Genomic DNA, 17,500 nt, shown 5'->3' on the forward strand with positions numbered 1-17,500 from the left:
CATTGTTTCATCGTAGATGAACTGAGCCTTTTTTTTTCTTTTTTTTTTCTCTCGAATTTTATCGTAAATCCCATTCATCGAAAGTATCTTAAACATCGCGATTTCGTTTTCGAGCTTTGTTATTCGACAGAAGGGTGAAATGATGACGATATGAGAACGATTTTCTATAATATATATATATATATATATATAATAAAATGAGTTCACCATCTTTGGATGCGCTTTCTCTACTTTGCTGTTGGCTCACGTAAAAGTTAGATCGGTTCGTTACGATCGTCCAGGTCGTCGTCGTCGTCATCGTTGTCGAAGGAGAACGGAAGTGAGAACGAGAGGAGATAATCGAGGAACTATGCTCGGACGATCGAAAGGATTTGAAGATATATATATATAGAGAGAGAGAGAGAAAGAGAGGAGAGAAAGAGGGACGGTCCATTTGAGGGGAGGTTAGAGTCGATCGTAAACTGTAGGAAATCGTCTATAACATGAAATTCGTATCTTTATTTCCTTCGAAGTATCTCTCTTTCTCTCTCTTTCTTTTCCTCTTGAACCCCCTATATCTATCTCTCTTTCTCTCAATCTCCGTTTTCGATTTATTTCTTGCCTTAAATAGAAACAGATGATATATATATATATATATATATATATATATATATATGCAAGGGCATTTGTTAATAATCACTATCTATCTCTCTCCCATTTCGCGATTCTATCCGAATCGATTCTTTTATTTTCAATTCTCCATCGAAGTCATCGTAAAATATCTCTCTTATCTATGAGACACGATCCTTGATCGGAATTGAGACCCGTTCGTAATGACATCGTGCTCGGATTAAAGTGATTCTTTCTTTCGCTTTGCGACTATACTCATGGTCAACGAGTCATACGTTTATATATATATGAATGATAGATAGATATATATTAGATACGTATCTCTATCTAGATAGATATACGTACGCGCGATTTCAAGGACAACGGTCACGACATGAAATATGCATTCTTACGTTCTCAAATAGAATATAAGAATGCCATAGAAGAAGACAGTCGCGTGTCTCTCGCGAAGACGAATAATGCGAAAATCATCGCATACTTTCGCGTTTTTCCGCTTGTGCGGAATCTCTACCTTACGTTCGATTTTCCGGAGTTATTTATCTCGATTATATAGTATATTTCTCAAAAAATAAACGAATCCACTCACGACCGAACGCAATACTTCATGCATACATTCATTCATATAATATTATTTTTTTTGAAATTGAATATTAAATCGATAGAAAATTATTGATTTTTTTTTAGCGATAATTATAGATCGTCGTAATAAAATATAAAAAGAATTAATTGATAAACTCCATTCTACCAAGTATACAGAAAAAGGGAGAAAGAGAGAGAGAGAGAGAGAGAGAGAAAGAGAGAGAGAAAGAGAGATTGAGAACCACTGTACGGACATCTCGCTGTCTAATCCGACCGACTTGCGCGACGGCGCACGCCGAGTTTCACTCCCGTTGGATTCAAGAGCTGTAAGAGGAGTTCTCCTAGCTACCGGTTTTCACAATCGAGGCCCCACGACTCGCGACCGTATCTCTATCTCTTTCTATCATTCTCAGCGTCCCAGCTGTTCCGTTCTCCATCTCTTTCTCTCTCTCTCTCTATCGCAGCAAAGCGTTCGCGGTCGTCCCTCTCTAGCCGTTGAACCTTTCCTCGCATCGATCGATCCTCACCGTTGATGCGTCTCCTCGCTTCCTCCTCCTCCTCCTCCTCCTCCTCCTCCTCCTCCTCCTCTTCCCTTCTCTTTTTCTTCTTCTTCCTTCTCCTTCTCTTCTTCTTCTTCTTCTTCTTCTTCTTCTTCTTTTTCGTTTGCCTCTTCTTCTTCTTCTTCTTCTTCTTTTTCTTTTCCATTTATCTTTTTTATTTTCTTCTTATTTTTTCTCTCATCTTCCTTTTTCCCCTTTGCTTTCGCCATACGCTAGTTTATATAGAGAGAGAGTCGCTTTTACCCGGAGGTTCTTGTTGAAAAACGATCGAAAGATAAGACAAACTTATGACGCGCGTTTACGCACCACAGCTGAACCACCATCGACCTTTTCTCTTCTCTCTCCTATCTTTCTTTCTTTCTTTCTTACTTGCTTGCTTGCTTGCTTGCTTGCTTTCTTGCTTACTTATCTTCTTATCAAGTGCTCTACTATACGCTCTCTCATTTTCGAACGATGAAAGCGCTCTAAGTGAAATAGATTCGTTCTTCTTATCGGAGAAAGGGAAAACATATATGTACACATATTTTACATATATAATATATAACATATATATATATATTTGTGTCCTATGTATGTATCGAAGATACATCTGGTATGAAAGTAACGGATTTGAAAGTACATTAAGCTTTTCTCTGTCGCTAGTTCCTGACCGATCGCACGGAATCGGTCGATGGATCGATCGATCGATCCATCGATCCATCGATCGATCGATTCATCGACCGATCGATCTATCTTCCTTATCGAAACACCTTGCGAAAGTCACGAGACTCGAATTTAAGATCGGTCGAACGACGGCCGAAGCAAATTCTATTAGAATGAATCCAATAAAGACGTGCTGCTACGTTCGGTGCTCCTCGTACACGCATACGCAGGGCTTTCCATTCGCGATACTACATATATACATACGTATATACATATGTACATACATAGGTTCGATCACTTCGTGTACATGAGAGTTTTCGCTTGGCGACACATCCCTCCCACGAGTTTCCAACGAGTAAATCGATTTCAATCTTAACATCACCCTATACTCGTTCGAAGCCATTCCCATCGAATCGTGAATGTTATTTAACTTTTCGATTTTACGTATTTTTTTCTTTTTTTTTTTTTTAATTAATGAAATAATATTAACGAAAAAAATGCGAATTCTTATATACGTATAAATAACAGGGTGACCTCGTAGTTTCTTAAACGATATTAAAAAATTAATTATCATATCTCTAGAGTTTTCAGGCTTGTAATTTTACAATTTGAGAAAACAAAATAATTAATAATGAAAGAAGAAAAAATATATGTATGTAAAAAATTAGCTTAAAAAATTCCAAAACAAGCTTGATCGAATTTTGAAATATCACTTGGATAATCTTTCGAACGAAACTCAAAAGAACTTTCGATTCACCCTATATATCTATATTTATATATATGCCGTGTAAGATGTTTGTTAAGTTTTGTATGATATATGTATAGTCCTATAGATACAGTGGTGGATTTATGTAAGTACAAATAGTGGAGGCGGTTTCGCCTCGGGCCCCGTAAGACAGGTGATGCCCCGTATACACGAAGCGATATATAAATTTATATCTATTATACAATAAATATGATTTAATATCCAACGTTGTCGACGACGACGACGACGACGACGACGACTGGTAGATAGATAAATTTTATTTCTATATTCGAATTTGAACGGTTCATATTTCTTCGCTCTCGTCATTTGCATGAGACAATTGACGAGGGAAAGTATATACGTATAGTTGTAAGTACGTCACGCGTAATTGATTTATCTGAATGGAACGTTTGAAAATGATTATTAACGTATTATATTCCTGCCAAAGTAAAAATGCTCTGTTTAAAATCTGTCATCGTTTAATAAGAGCATTATTCTAATATCAAAGATTTATTATTTACGTCGGGTTGGAAAGCGAATAGATATGTCGAAATTACGTATTTCAAATGTTAACGATGTAAAAAGGAGAAAAAACGAAAAGATAAGAAAATACGATTTCAAATTCATGACTTAGAAGTTAAGAAAGCAATTTTACACACACACACACACACACACACACACACACAGAGAAAGAGAGAGAGAGAGAAGACCATTTTTACCAAACTTTATATCTTCGCGAATTTTCAAACTTTCATAGAATCGGATTCGTTTCCTTTTCAAGAATCGAATGATGGAACTTCTCAGGATGGGTAGAAATCTGGTTTAGTCGGTGGAAAAGGACAAAAGATGGAGAAAGAGAGATAAAGATAGATAGATAGATAGATAGATAAAAAAAATGGCGATTCTACGAGGAAGTAATTTTGTTCGATCGGACGCACCCGACTCTCTCTCTATCTCTTTCTCGAACACATAGACCTGCACGAGCTCTCGTAGAACAACGTCCGGCTCCTCCGCTTATCCTTTCACGGTTGCCTACCGTTATACACTCTTGTGTTATTACAGTAATCATAGTACAGCCGTGGTACGTACACCGAGAGCGTGGCCCATATTTCAGCGATGTGTAATCAATGATTCTTATTATTCCGCTGCGTGAGCGCGCAGCATCTTCTCTCTATCTCTATCTTTCTATCTATATATTTCTTCTTCCATCGTAATTTCCGTTCTTTGCTTCGATTTATCTCCTATCATTCTTCCTTCCCCTATTCTCTTTTATCTCCTTCTTCCTCTCCTTCTTCCTCATCATCATCATTATCGTCATCATCATCATATTATTCTTATTCTTTCGATCGAGAGACCGTATCGATAAAGATGAAATGATGAAAAGACGCGAATGGTGTCTACAATGGTTAATGTCTTCCCCCACTCCACCCGTTTCTTCGCGAGTCTCTAGTTTCGTTAAAAAAAAAAGAAAAAAAAAAAAAAAGAAAAAGAACGATTATAGTTATTGTTAAGGAAAGTCTTTAACTACGTGCGTCTAGGCTCTATTGTCATCATTACAACCGATTGGGCGTTGTTAACAAAAAAAAAAAAAAAAAAAAAGAAGGAAAAAAAAAGAAAAAGAAGTTCATACGAATTCTAAGAAGGCTATGTTTCTTTTCTTCTCTTCCTTTTCTTTTTTTAACAATTTTGTTTCCGCGTTCAAAGTATGCGGTAACTCTATCTCTCTCTCTCTATCTATCTATCTATCTATCTATCTCTTTCTTTCTGTCTTTCTTTCTTTCTCTTTCTCTCTTTCCCTAATCGGCGTGACATAAATTTATTATTACATTTATCATGTTTTATCTTTGAACCCGGCGTTTATGATTCATCCGCTTGTAAACATATGACATAATAGAGAACGCGCGTATAATTCCTAAAATTTGCATGCTTTTGTCGAAATACGTACCATTGTCTCGTTAGTGACACAATCACCGTGACAAAAAAGAGAGAGAGAGAAAGAAAAAGAAGGAAAAAAAATAAAAAAGAGAGAGAGAGAGAGAAAAAAAGAAACGTCTCGCGTCGCAGCCATATCACAACGTCATCATATACCGACGACGACGACGACGACGACGACGACGGGGGCTCTGCCGGACGTCGGGAATATTCAAATTCGTGACACACACGATGTTCGATAAAATCGGGGCTTTTATGTTGCGTTGTATCGTCGTCGTCGTTGTGTTGTTTTGTCGTCGCGATCGACGTGTAACGATATTATGGCGAATCCGTTGAAGTTCGTTCGTCGAAAATAAAAAAAAACTCGTGGGGAAATGAAGTGGAAATAAAGAAAATAATTATAGATGAGAGGAATGACGAAAGGATGGGGTGACGATGTGTAGGGTATAGGAAAAAAGGAAGAAGGAAGGAACTCTCGTTTCTTAGATTAGTTCGTCATTTTTCTCTCCAAGAGAAAGAGAATGAAAAAAAGGACAAATACAAAAAATAAGGGAAAAAGGTCTTGATAATACGATAGTAGTAATAGCAATAGTAGTGGTAGTGGTGGTAGTACTAGTCTAGTGGTAACGAAAGAAAGAGATGAGGCGAGACGAGCGGCGCTGTTTCTCGAGCAAGAAAAACCTGACCTATCGTACGCGGCCGTGGCTCTCCCTCCTCCTATCTAAACAGCGATCCGACGCCGCCCAGGAGTCCTTTCACTGCCACTGGAGCAGCAACGTACCAGCAACCAACGTTGGAGCACAGCGGTAGCGACTAACGATGTCTTTTCGGAGCAACGACCGCAGTCTGTCGCTGCTGGTGCTGCTGGTGCTCTTGCTATTGCTATTGCTGGTACTACTGTCACTATTGCAGTTTCTGTTGCTGTTGCTATTGCTACAGTACAATGTATTATATTCTATTCCATTTGTTGCTATTGCTATTGCTATTGCTATTGCTATTGCTATTGCTATTACTATTGCTATTACTGCCTGCTGCTGTTGCCTGCTGTTACGCGCTCAGCGAACCTCGTTAAAGCTCCTCTCCGCAACGTTGTTGAAATTGCTCGAACGTGCTCGAAATAATAAAGATCTTTTGGAGTAAAAGAAAATGAGAGATAGATAGATAGATAATAGATAGATAGGGAGAATGGAGAAGGGACAGCGGTAAAATCGATGCAACTTTTTAACGATATTAATCGTAATAAAACCATCGTCGTTATTGTCGGATAAAAGTGTATATGTCTTACAAAAAATTATTCATTTTCGTTACAAAAATGCATACACACACACACATATATGTATATATCGTAATTAAGTAGTTATGTAGGAATTTTTGTCTCGATCATTTTCGATACGAGATCATAGCGACCGTCGGGAGTCTGTTGTATTATTATACTTTATTTATTGTACCGTTACGTGGACTCAATATATAGATATCAACCTATATCTATAAAGAAAAAAAGAGAGAGAGAGAGAGAGTCATTGAGTATAATGATAGCAGTAATAATAATAACAATAATAATAATGATGACGACGTTGATGATGATGATGATGATGATGATGATGATGACGATGATGATGATGATGATGATGATGATGATGATGATGATGATGATGATGATAATGATGATGATGATGATACGTAAAAATGTTATTGAGTTTAAAGAAACACGACTGTTGTAATTTTAACTAGGAAATAATCTACGAGATCGTCGGCCGTCGTCTTTCATTTCATTTCATCTCGTTTCGTCTTGTTTCGTCTCGTCCAGTGACGTGACGGATACACGTGACTCATTGTCATGGAAAAAGAAGTAGAACACCGACCTAGGTCAATCCTACGAGTCTCCCTTTCGTTCGCGTCCTTCCTTATCTTTCAACGCTGAACGACCGTTCTCCTTTATTTCCCCCTCGAGAGTCCTGCGACGTCGACGACTACGGCTGTATCTCTCTCTCTCTCTTTCTCTCTCTTTCTCTCTTTCTTTCTCTCCTTGCTCCGCCCATTCAGTCCATCGATTCTCCGAACGACGTGCTACATTTTCCACCCCTTTTTCTCGTAACGCGATTTTTACGTCGACGGGCCGGAGAAAAAAAGAAATAAGATAACAAAACTCGCTACGTGATCTATGATCTATGATCTAAACGATGAGTTTTATTTTCTTCTCGTCGTCTTTCTTTTGCCTTCCTTTTTTTTTCGTTCATTATTTTTATTTTTTTTATTTTTTAATATTTCCTTTTTTCCTCGACGAAAAAAGAACAGATATCGATAAGTGCCGATATGATATTTCTTCGTTCAACTCTTGGCACACACACACACATATATAAATCTTTTTTTGTTCGTTTGTTTTTTTTTTGTTCGTTTTCTTTTTCTTTTCCTTTTCGAGAAAGATAAATTTTTTTTTCCACGTAAAACTGCTACGTTATTTAGCATCAGTTCGATACCATAAATCGAGACGATAAAACGACGATCTTTTAAAGATATTAATAATGATTATTAGATACGTGAGTACGTTTTAATCGATTCATTATGACCGTATGACAATCGAGAAATGTATAATCATTTATCGTATTCATTTCGTTGATCCTTTCCTCGTGATTTTGACAGGATAATTATATCCATTATTCTTTTGTATTATAATTATAAATTCTATCATTATTATTATTATTATTATATTATTTGGTATTATAATTTTATCACGATAATAGATTAAACAGCATCTCTCATCCGATAATAATAAAAATTGTTTCTCAGAAATCGTTTCACTTACATATCTTTGACCTATGACAACCTTGACTATTGTTTCTCGTAAAAACTAACCACGTTTTTCTCTCTTTCTCTCTCTTTTTATCCACACATCCTCAAAATATCACGAATGGTTTAACGCGGTACTTTAATGACGTATTTCGTTTTAAAGAACGTAAAGATTCTTAGGTTTAACTTAAGCGATAAAAAATGTTTTCAACGCTCGGCGTTAAGATCGACTGTATGTGTACACTGTTGATCGTTACCGTATAATATAATGTATACATACGTACGTACATATGTACATAGACACATAGTTACATAAATATGTACATATTCTATTAATTACTAACCTTACTTCTTTTGCTTAACGAAGGATTCATCAAGAGTCTCCTTTGGATAATCGTAGCTCTTCGTTCCCGTCGAGTTGTATCGTTACGTTTCGCACGAAGTAATTTACACTAGCTGAGGAGTATACATTTGAGTTTGTGAGATCTCTCTCTCTCTCTCTCTCTCTCTCTCTCTCTCTCTCTCTCTCTCTCTCTCTTTTTGTCTGTCTGTCTGTCTGTCTGTCTGTCGGTCTGTCTATCGGTCTATCTCTTTCTCAGACACAAACTCGCGCAAGTAAACTCGCGCTCATTCTCTCGTCTGCTTTCGGCCGTAATTCCATAGTTGCTCGGATAATAGTTACGTAACTGTTAATGCAGTTGCAGCTCGCTCGCACGGTGTAACTAAGCTAATCGTCAAATATTTACCAAGCCGTATAATGCGGCCTAGTGGTCTCTCTCTTTCTCTATCTCTATCTCTATCTCTATCTCTTTCTCTTTCTCTTTCTCGATTCGCCTTTCTCTCGCGCTATCTCGTACTACTACCTACTTCGTCTTTAGCAGCACCGCTCATATAACGAGTATAACAAACGAACGAACGAAGAAGAGCCCAGGGCCAGCGAGTTTCTCTCAAGGAAAATCTATGCGTAGTAGTAGTAATAGTAGTAGTAGTAGTAGTAGTAGTAATAGTAATAGTAGTAGTAGTAGTAGTAATAGTAATAGTAGTAGTGGTAGTAGTAGACGTTCGGTTAACCCAAGCCATTCTCTTCACCGTCACTGTCTTCACTGTCGTCACTGTCCTCACTATCGTCACTGTCACTCTTATTCTATTATTCGCAAACGCTTAGGCGTATTTTTCATCCTACTATAACAATATTATCTCCTCATTCTTATTACGTACGATCGCGCTTTATATATCGTCGCGTCGAAAAACGCAATATTATCTCAATAATAATAGTAATAATAATAATAATAATAACTCGATTAAATGACAACAGATCGAAATAATAATCCCCATCGAAATCTCTCCAATCTCTCTTTCTTGTTATTACAATTTATCACTTTCTTTTATTTTATTCTGTTCTGTATTATTTTCTTTTTTTTTCTATTTTTTTTTTTTTACGTTAACAACGCTCCTAATAAAAATCCATGTATGTAGAGATTATTCGAAATTCGTTGTAAAAGAGGACATTAAGCTCGAAAACTCGAACGGATTAAGAGAGAGAGAGAGAGAGAGGTAGAAGTGGGGTTGGATGAAGGGAGGGAGGGATGAGAGGTGATCGTTCGCGTCGTTGTAACGTCCTCCCTCTTCTCCTCTTCTTCCATCACCATCGCTACTACCACTATCACCATCACCACCACCTCCTCCTCCTCCTCCTCCTCCTCCTCCTTCTCCTCCTTTCCCACTTGGTTTTGAATAAATTGCTTTCGGCCTTATCTTCCTGGCCGGAAACAACGTGATTACGGAATATGCTACTCAATCCGGACGGTTGCTCATTACCTCCGCCGTTTTCCCAAGAGCTTTCTCTTAACTTCTTTTCCACCTTTACTCTTCTTCTTACCTCCTATGTTCGTTTCACCTCCTAGCTCTCCCTTTCTCCCCCACTCCACCCCATCCTACCTCACCCCAGAACATCTCCCTGCACCTCCATATCTCTCTTTACCACTAGTTTATTAATGACCTTCCATCTTGGCCCGTTAGTAACGTCAAGATTGGATGTCTTGTACGCTAATGATCTCGTTGTCTATTAACAATGTTCACAGAGAAAGAGAAAGAGAGAAAGAGAGAAAGAGATAGAGAGACTGTTCTCTTGCGTACCCAGTGGTACGAGAATATACAGCTGAGAAGCCACCGCCCACCATTACTTCCTTCGTTACTCCTCAAGTCTCTTTGTTGGCTCGCCTACCTTATCGATGAATAAGGAAGAGCACGTAATTCGAGGGAAGGAATAATTAATAATCTACCGTTGTAGAAATGTTTCAAATCGCCCGGTGGGGATTTTAATTGCTCGGAATGAAGGCCTTCTTCAATAATAGGGTCCTTTATATTCCTTTTCTCATTGTTGTGTACATCTATAAATGTCTATCTATATATCTATTCATCTGTCTTTCTGTCTATATACCTATGTATCTATGTATCTATATGTACGTACGTCATAGAAATTGTCAGCGAATATAATTAGGTTAATAGTTATATCGTACGTGTTCTTTCGACGGATTTCGCGTTTCTCGTTGTATCTTTTTTCTTTGTCTACTTTCTTTTTTTTTTTTCTTTTCTTTACTTTCGTTTTTTCATTTTACTTTCTCTCTTTTTTTCGTTTCTTTTTTTTTTACTATCTCTTTGTTATTATTATTATTATTATTTTTCTTTTTATTTTAATCCTACATTATCATCGTTGTGTTACAGGAAAACGACCAGCTAAACCCCCTCGCTCATCTGTCGGACTATCACATATACAGAATTCCAAACGCAAGGAGGTGTTTTAACGCGCCCTTCGAGTGGGGCGCCTGTCTGAGGCCAAGAAGCAACGCTGAGGCCGAAGACACGGAGGGTGGGGAGCACGGGCTCAAGGTCATCGCCTTCCACAGCGAAAAGGCACGGGCTTGTTGGCTTACAGCCATGAGGCTCGCAAAGGTAACGTAAATCTTTTCTATTTTTCTCCGTTTCCCCCTTTAACTCTATCAACCAACCCTCCCTCTCCTTCTCTCCATTCACCACCCCCCGTCGTCGGCCCACCATTTCCACGTATTCCGCGATTTTTCACGCGCCAAGTTCGAATATCACTCTTTTCAAAAACTACTCTCGTGAACCTCCTCTTTCGTTATCGTTCGATTCCAGTTGAAGGATATAAAAAAGCATGAGGGACAAAAAAAATATTAGCAAGTGAAAAAAAATAAAAGAAAGAACGAAGAAGAAGAAGAAAGAATCGGTCCGAGTATAGTTACGTATAGTTAGGTAGGTCCCCATTACGGGACTCTTCAGCGGTCTATTCTTCTTTTGCAAAGTGGAGACTCAGACCGAGCTCTCGAGGCCGACGAGTCTCTAGTGGGGTCCGTTTCTGGTGACATCAGAATGGCAGCAGCACCAACCATTACTACTACCAACATTGATATCAGAATCAGTACCAATACCAGCACCAGCAGCAATACTAACACTAGTATCCAACGTCGTCGTCATCGTCGTCATCGTTGTATACTTTCTCGTTTGTAAAGCTCAAAAAGCTCTGGACCAACCCTCAACACCGAGTTGTGTCTTCTCTTGAACAACACCCTCAGGCTGCTGGTACACACACCTAGTCTAGTCTAAAACCTGACGTTCCCTCGCTTTACATAGCCCTCCTCCTCCCTCTTTTTCATCCCTTCCTTCCTATTTTTTTCTTTTCCCTTCTTTCTTTTTTACTTACTTTCTTTCTTTCTTTTTTCTTCTTCTTCATTCTCTTTGGTCCCTTTCATTCGTCTCGTTCTTTCTCTCTTTTAAAGATTATCTCTCTCTTTCCATCGGTTACACATTCGTCTCGCCGACACGTTCAACACCAAGTTTTTCGTTAAGGGAAAAAAAAGAGAGAGAGAGACAGAGACAGAGTCATCCACCGAGCGGCGTTCTTTCCTACAGAAGGTGTAGCACTCGTACGACGTTTTTTAGAGAGGAACTCGAATACTTCGCGACTCTTTCATCCCCGAGCCAAAAAAAAAGAAAAGAAAAGAAAAGAAAAAAGAGAGAAGTAGAAGAAGTAAAAGAAGAAGAAGAAGATGAGAAGGAGGAGGAGGAGGAGGAGGAGGAGAAGGAAGGGGTAGCTAAAGGAAAGGGTGAGTGGTCGTCTTGAAGCCATCTCTCTTTCGTAAGGGATAGAAAGAGACCGCTTCGGTCTCAGCTCGGACGAAACTTAACCTCCTCTTCTTCTTATCGTGGCACACTTGCTTTCGTTCCTTCCGGCTTCTCTCTCTATCTATCTATCTATCTATCTACCTATCTATCTATCTATCTATCTATCTATTTGTCTCTTTCTTTCATCTCGTTGACTTCGATCTACGTGATGCTAGTAACTTCTCCACATCGTCGAGTGCTTTTTCTCCTACTTCTCGACATCAACGTCATAGAAACTCCGATAGAGGAAATTCTAGTTCGATCAGTGACGGATTAACCATTGCGAGAACCCTCTCTATGAATTTAAAGTAGATAACGATCTTTTTCGAGGACGTTTAATTCTTCTTTTTCTTCTTCGTCATCTTCTTTTTTATTCTCTTCTACTTTTTTCTGCCTTTTATTCTTTCTATTCTTTTTATCTCAAAGCGTCGATCACACATCGGAGGTTAACGATCTCGTATTAGCTATTAACTATTTTAATGACGCAAGCAGGGAATAATTCGACGGATTATATTCGTAGAATCGTTCTTCGTCTATTTCGGATAATAGTTGAAATATTACGTGAAAAATAGTACGTCTTTTTATACTTCTATTCTTTTCTATTCTTTTTTGTTTCTTCTCTTTGTTCCTTTTTTTATTTTTAATTCTTTTTTTCTTTTCGAACGCCTCCACCCTTCACTCTGTTGTTTCCTTTTATTTCTTTTTCCTTTCTTTTTTTTTTTTTAAAGTTACCAAAAAGATCCCTTACAATTGTCATATCTAGGAGATTAGATTCGATGATTCGATATTAATTTGTTAATCGCCCTTTAAAGCAGATCTCGATATTATCGATTTTAAGAAGAAAAAAAAAAAGAATACAAAAAATTGGAAACATCTATCAATCTTTTGTCCGATCAAACGAATATTTGTCGTTATATTAAATCGTTTACCAATTCGATCGTTAATTGTAATTATTCTATTTAATCGCAAGAGGAAGAAATAATTAAATTATTTCTTGCTACTTCATTAAATGAATCCCTTCTCTCGTTCTTTATTCGAGAAAAGATCGATCGGAAAGGATGAATCGAAGTTTTCGAGGAGGGTGGTATTCCGGTCGTCGTCCTTCGACGAGCCGTACAAATTGCTTGTTAACCATTCGGCTCGAACGTTCTTACGTACATGGATAATTCGATTACGTAATTATACGATCGTTCTGTAGATACTTCTTGGGTCACCTTGCTCACGCCTTCGCTCGTTCGTTTCTTCGATAAAGATGACTCGATACCAGAACCGCGTTCCGTTGCGAATAAACTCTCCTCTTAACTCCACTCGTTGACACACTCTCACAATGATTCTCTTTTTGAGTTTGAATCGTGCCTTGCTGCGTGACTCGCAGATTCGATTCTCTTGGAGCGATGATGGTTTCACGGTCAATTCTCGATACGATCTCTTTCTTCCTTTTTTTCTCATTCTCTTCTTTCTCTCTCCTATCTCTCTTTCTCTCTCTTTCTCTTCCTTCGAATTTGATTTTTTACGAGATATCAAATTGAATAATGATCGGAGGATTAAAAAGATGATAATTATTATTTCGAGTAGTTCGAAGATCGGTTAATTTTAATGAACGATTCGATGACGAGAGAGATACGAATCGTATCGAAATGATGTCGATTGGATGGTTGTTAAAAATAGGAGATAATAGGTAAAATTTGATTACGTGGTAAAATGTCTCGTAGGATGTCGTAATTTGTGTGGTTGTGCGTGTGCGCGAACGCGCGGCTTGCGCACGGAAGGATAGGGCAGTCTTCCGGGTCGATACGGCGGGTCATATCCACGGTCGATCCACGCCTATGGCCGCTTTCGCGCGTAACGTCGACGACTACCTACCTACCTACCTACCTACCTACCTACCTACCTACCTACCTACCTATCTACCTGCCTACCTACCTACCTAGCTATCTACCTACCTACCTACCTATCTACTTACCTATGTATGTATCTATGTATGTACCTACCAACCTATCTACTTACCTTTGTATGTATTTATGTATGCATCTATGTATGTATGGATGTATGTATGTATGTATGTATTTATATATGTACGTATGTACGTATCTATATAAGTGTGTGTTTCGCGTTGCACGCGATACGCGATGTATCGAGAGATTCGTTTATCGCACGAGTTTCTTTTCCCTTTGGATATAATTTCCCGAAAACTCGTAATATATATTTCTCTCTTGTTAATGTATTATTTATTATCGCAATCGTTGTCATACATAGTTTTTTCTTTTTCTTTTTTTTTTTTTTTCTAAACGATTCGTGTCTGATATTAACCGATCTACTTTATTACAAATGTAATATTTTATTTGACAAACGTGAAGAATCATTTTATATTATTTTTTGCTATGAAGGATAAAAAAGAGAAAAAAAAGAAAAGAACGACTGAAGGGTATTACGTGAAAATTATATTTTAAAATCGTTCGTTTAATTTCACGCTTATGTTTATAAGTCGTATAGGTCGTACGTGTTTATTACGTGTAAAAGAGAAGAAAAAAGAAAAACAACAAAAACGAACGAAGTAAGATGAGAAAAGATAAACGTATCTCGTAAGTAATACAAAATATGTAAACAACGAAGATATATACATATGTATCTACACGTTTGTGTTTTAGTACGGCAAACAGCTCAGGGAGAACTACAGAGCATTCAAAAATAAGCAGTGCGAACAGTCGTCCGGTGGTAGCCCAAAGGAACAGTACAGCAGTTACAACGTCACCAACGTGAGTTTCAATTTGATTTTTTGCGTTTCTAACCGATTGACCGATCTCTTCTATTCACTTTTTCTTCTTTTTTTTCTCTCTTTTTTTTTTATCTTTGTTCGTTCGTCTTATCATTGAGATCTCTGGGAAATGTAATTAACGAGACCAAGGTCTTGCAATTCAGTGCATTGATACATGCAAGTACACACACATACACATACACACAGATATATACACACAAAGGTATGGTTATAATACGTTGAATATTATACATCTATATATATATATATATATTTATATATGTGTGTATGTGTATATTTGTATGTACACACATATATATACATATATTCTATCTTGTCCCTTGTTTATACAATGGTTAAACGGTGGTAACGAATTAACGCGTGCATGATTCATAGCTGGCCATATATCACGCGCTTTATCGGCAGGAACGCGAGCGGGGATAATAAATTCGCCGAGCGGATAAGTTCGAACCATGCGAGATTGGGTCTTCTGATTCGAGAGAGAGAGAGAGAGAGAGAGAGAGAGAGAAAGAGAAAGAGAAAGAGAGTGAGTGAGTGAGTGAGTGAGAGATGGAGAGGAGGAAGGAGGAGAAAACGACAACGCGTTGCCAACGCTAGGAGGAGGACGAAGAGGTGGAGAAGATGGATGGATAGATATATTTATTCGAACCCTTTCACGAATAACCATACCATACTACGATCGCACAATAGAACTAAGTTAACGATGGATTAAGGGGGGTGGAGCTTTTTCGAATCGATCGTGAACAATTATTTATCCTCGATAGAAGAGAAGAAGAGTTAGTAACAGCAGCAGCAGCAGTAACAACCCTCTCTCTCTCTCTCTCTCTCTCTCTCTCTCTCTCTCTCTCTCTCTCTCTCTCTCTCTCTCTCTCTCTCTCTCTCTCTCTCTCTCTCGTACGTTTTATCTTTTACGCTCGGATGGCCGCAGATGGCTTGGCCCTGCCGTTCGCTATCGCCGATGTCATAACTGTCGGTGATATATAAATTATAATTTTCTATCATCCTATTCGCGTTGTTTTATTAGCGTATTTTATTTTTTTCCTTTCTTCCTTTCTCTCTTTTCTTTTTCTCTATCTTTTCATCTCCTTTTCTTTTTCTTTCTTTCTTTTTTTCTTTATTTTTTTCTTTCTTTCTTTCTTTCTTTATTTTTTTTTAATATAACAGTAAAAGAATTCAATTACGTTGGAAAATAATATTACGAGAATGGTTATCGTTCTCGAAAGGAGAGACGAAAGAAACGATCTACACTTTTGTCCATTTTGTTCTTCTTCTTCTTCTTTTTTTTGTTTTTGTTTTATTAATTATTTATATTATTATATTATAAATATCGATGGAAAATAGAATATCTTCTATATGCCTATGTGGAGTCGAGGTAACTATAAACGAGCAGACGTACCTACATCGATCGAGTATACATATACGTACATAGATACCTATATACGTACATACATATATACATACATGCGTACATATATTTTCACGTATTCGTCTGGGAATACGCTATCGATATATAGCATTACGCTGAAAATACGATAGAGGCGTAGCCGTCGATATATCGTTATAAGCGTTAAACGAAATTTTTCGGCACGATCGACGTCCGATTCCGTGCTCGGTCTTCCCTGAAAATGATGCTACCTATCTTTCCCGTCGTACATACTTATATAGGATGACAGGGGTTGGGGGATAGAGAGGGTCAAAGCAGAAAAAAGAAAAAAGAAAAAGAAAAAATATATCCTCCTATTACTTTTCCATAATCGTTCTCGAAATATAATAGAAAGGAAAATGGTCCGTGGAAAATTGGAATTTTATTTCTAATCTAATCTAATCTAATCTAATATATCCTTGAAAATAGTCTTTATCGTTAAACGTCGAATATAATAAAATCAATAGAATAAATTCATTCATTGGTTCGTTCATTCGTAAATCTTGATAATAATAAGAACGGAGAGAAAATTTCAATATGACTGTAATCGTCTTAAAGAAAAAGAGAGAGAAAGAAAGAAAGAAAGAAAGAAAGAAAGAGAGAAAGAGAGAAAGAGAGAGAGAGAGAAGATAGACATTCCTCTATCGCAGCTGATCTGCAGCTGATCTCAAGGTCGTTTCTGTGTGACCGTTCGAGAAACGGCTCATCACCCTTTCGTCGTTCACGGTAAGGAAGAGACGCGTTTCGGCTACTCTCTAAGCTAGGCACGTACCGACCCACTGCCATCGTTATCCTCTTCATCCTCCTCCACCTTCACCTCCTCCTTCTCCTCTTTCCTCCCCCTCGTCGTTCTCCTCGTCCTCTTCTTCTTCGGCCTCCTTTCTGCCCGCCTTATTTTCTTACTTCACGTTCTTTCAGTTCTTCGAAATCATTGCTTCTCTCTCTCTCTCTCTCTCACACACACACACACACACTTTCATACACATTTTCACACACACACACACACACATACACACAGACGTACACTTGGGAGAACTCAAAGAACTAGGTTCGAGTAGGGTCGTTGCTCGACATTTCAACCTCTCATAGCAACGTCTATCGATCCTCCCGAATTCTAAACTCCTCTCTTGCGAGGCAATTCCAACGGTCGATGATGAAAGGGAGGACGTATCTTCTTCTTCTTCTTCTTCTTCGTCTTCTTGCTCGAAAATCAAAATGTAATCTTTACTAAGGAAGAAATAAAGAAAGAAAGAATATGGGGAAAA

The 17,500-nt window shown here is 38.0% G+C and overlaps 1 protein-coding gene across 18 annotated transcripts in view; it reads left to right on the top strand.

Annotated features, from left to right (window-relative positions):
* The window catches only part of LOC127071501 (growth factor receptor-bound protein 14-like), a 423,968-nt gene that overhangs the window by 355,667 nt on the left and 50,801 nt on the right, over positions 1-17,500 (top strand). For 17 of the 18 annotated variants that reach the window (XM_051010828.1, XM_051010817.1, XM_051010829.1 and 14 more), the window contains 2 exons: positions 10,579-10,806; positions 14,685-14,792. In XM_051010828.1, coding sequence (XP_050866785.1) covers positions 10,579-10,806; positions 14,685-14,792 — 336 coding nt within the window. The remainder of the gene's footprint in view (positions 1-10,578; positions 10,807-14,684; positions 14,793-17,500) is intronic. The other variant, XM_051010818.1, reaches the window with a different exon arrangement.

The sequence above is a fragment of the Vespula vulgaris genome, chromosome 22, assembly GCF_905475345.1.
Source record: "Vespula vulgaris chromosome 22, iyVesVulg1.1, whole genome shotgun sequence".
NCBI lineage: Eukaryota > Metazoa > Arthropoda > Insecta > Hymenoptera > Vespidae > Vespula > Vespula vulgaris.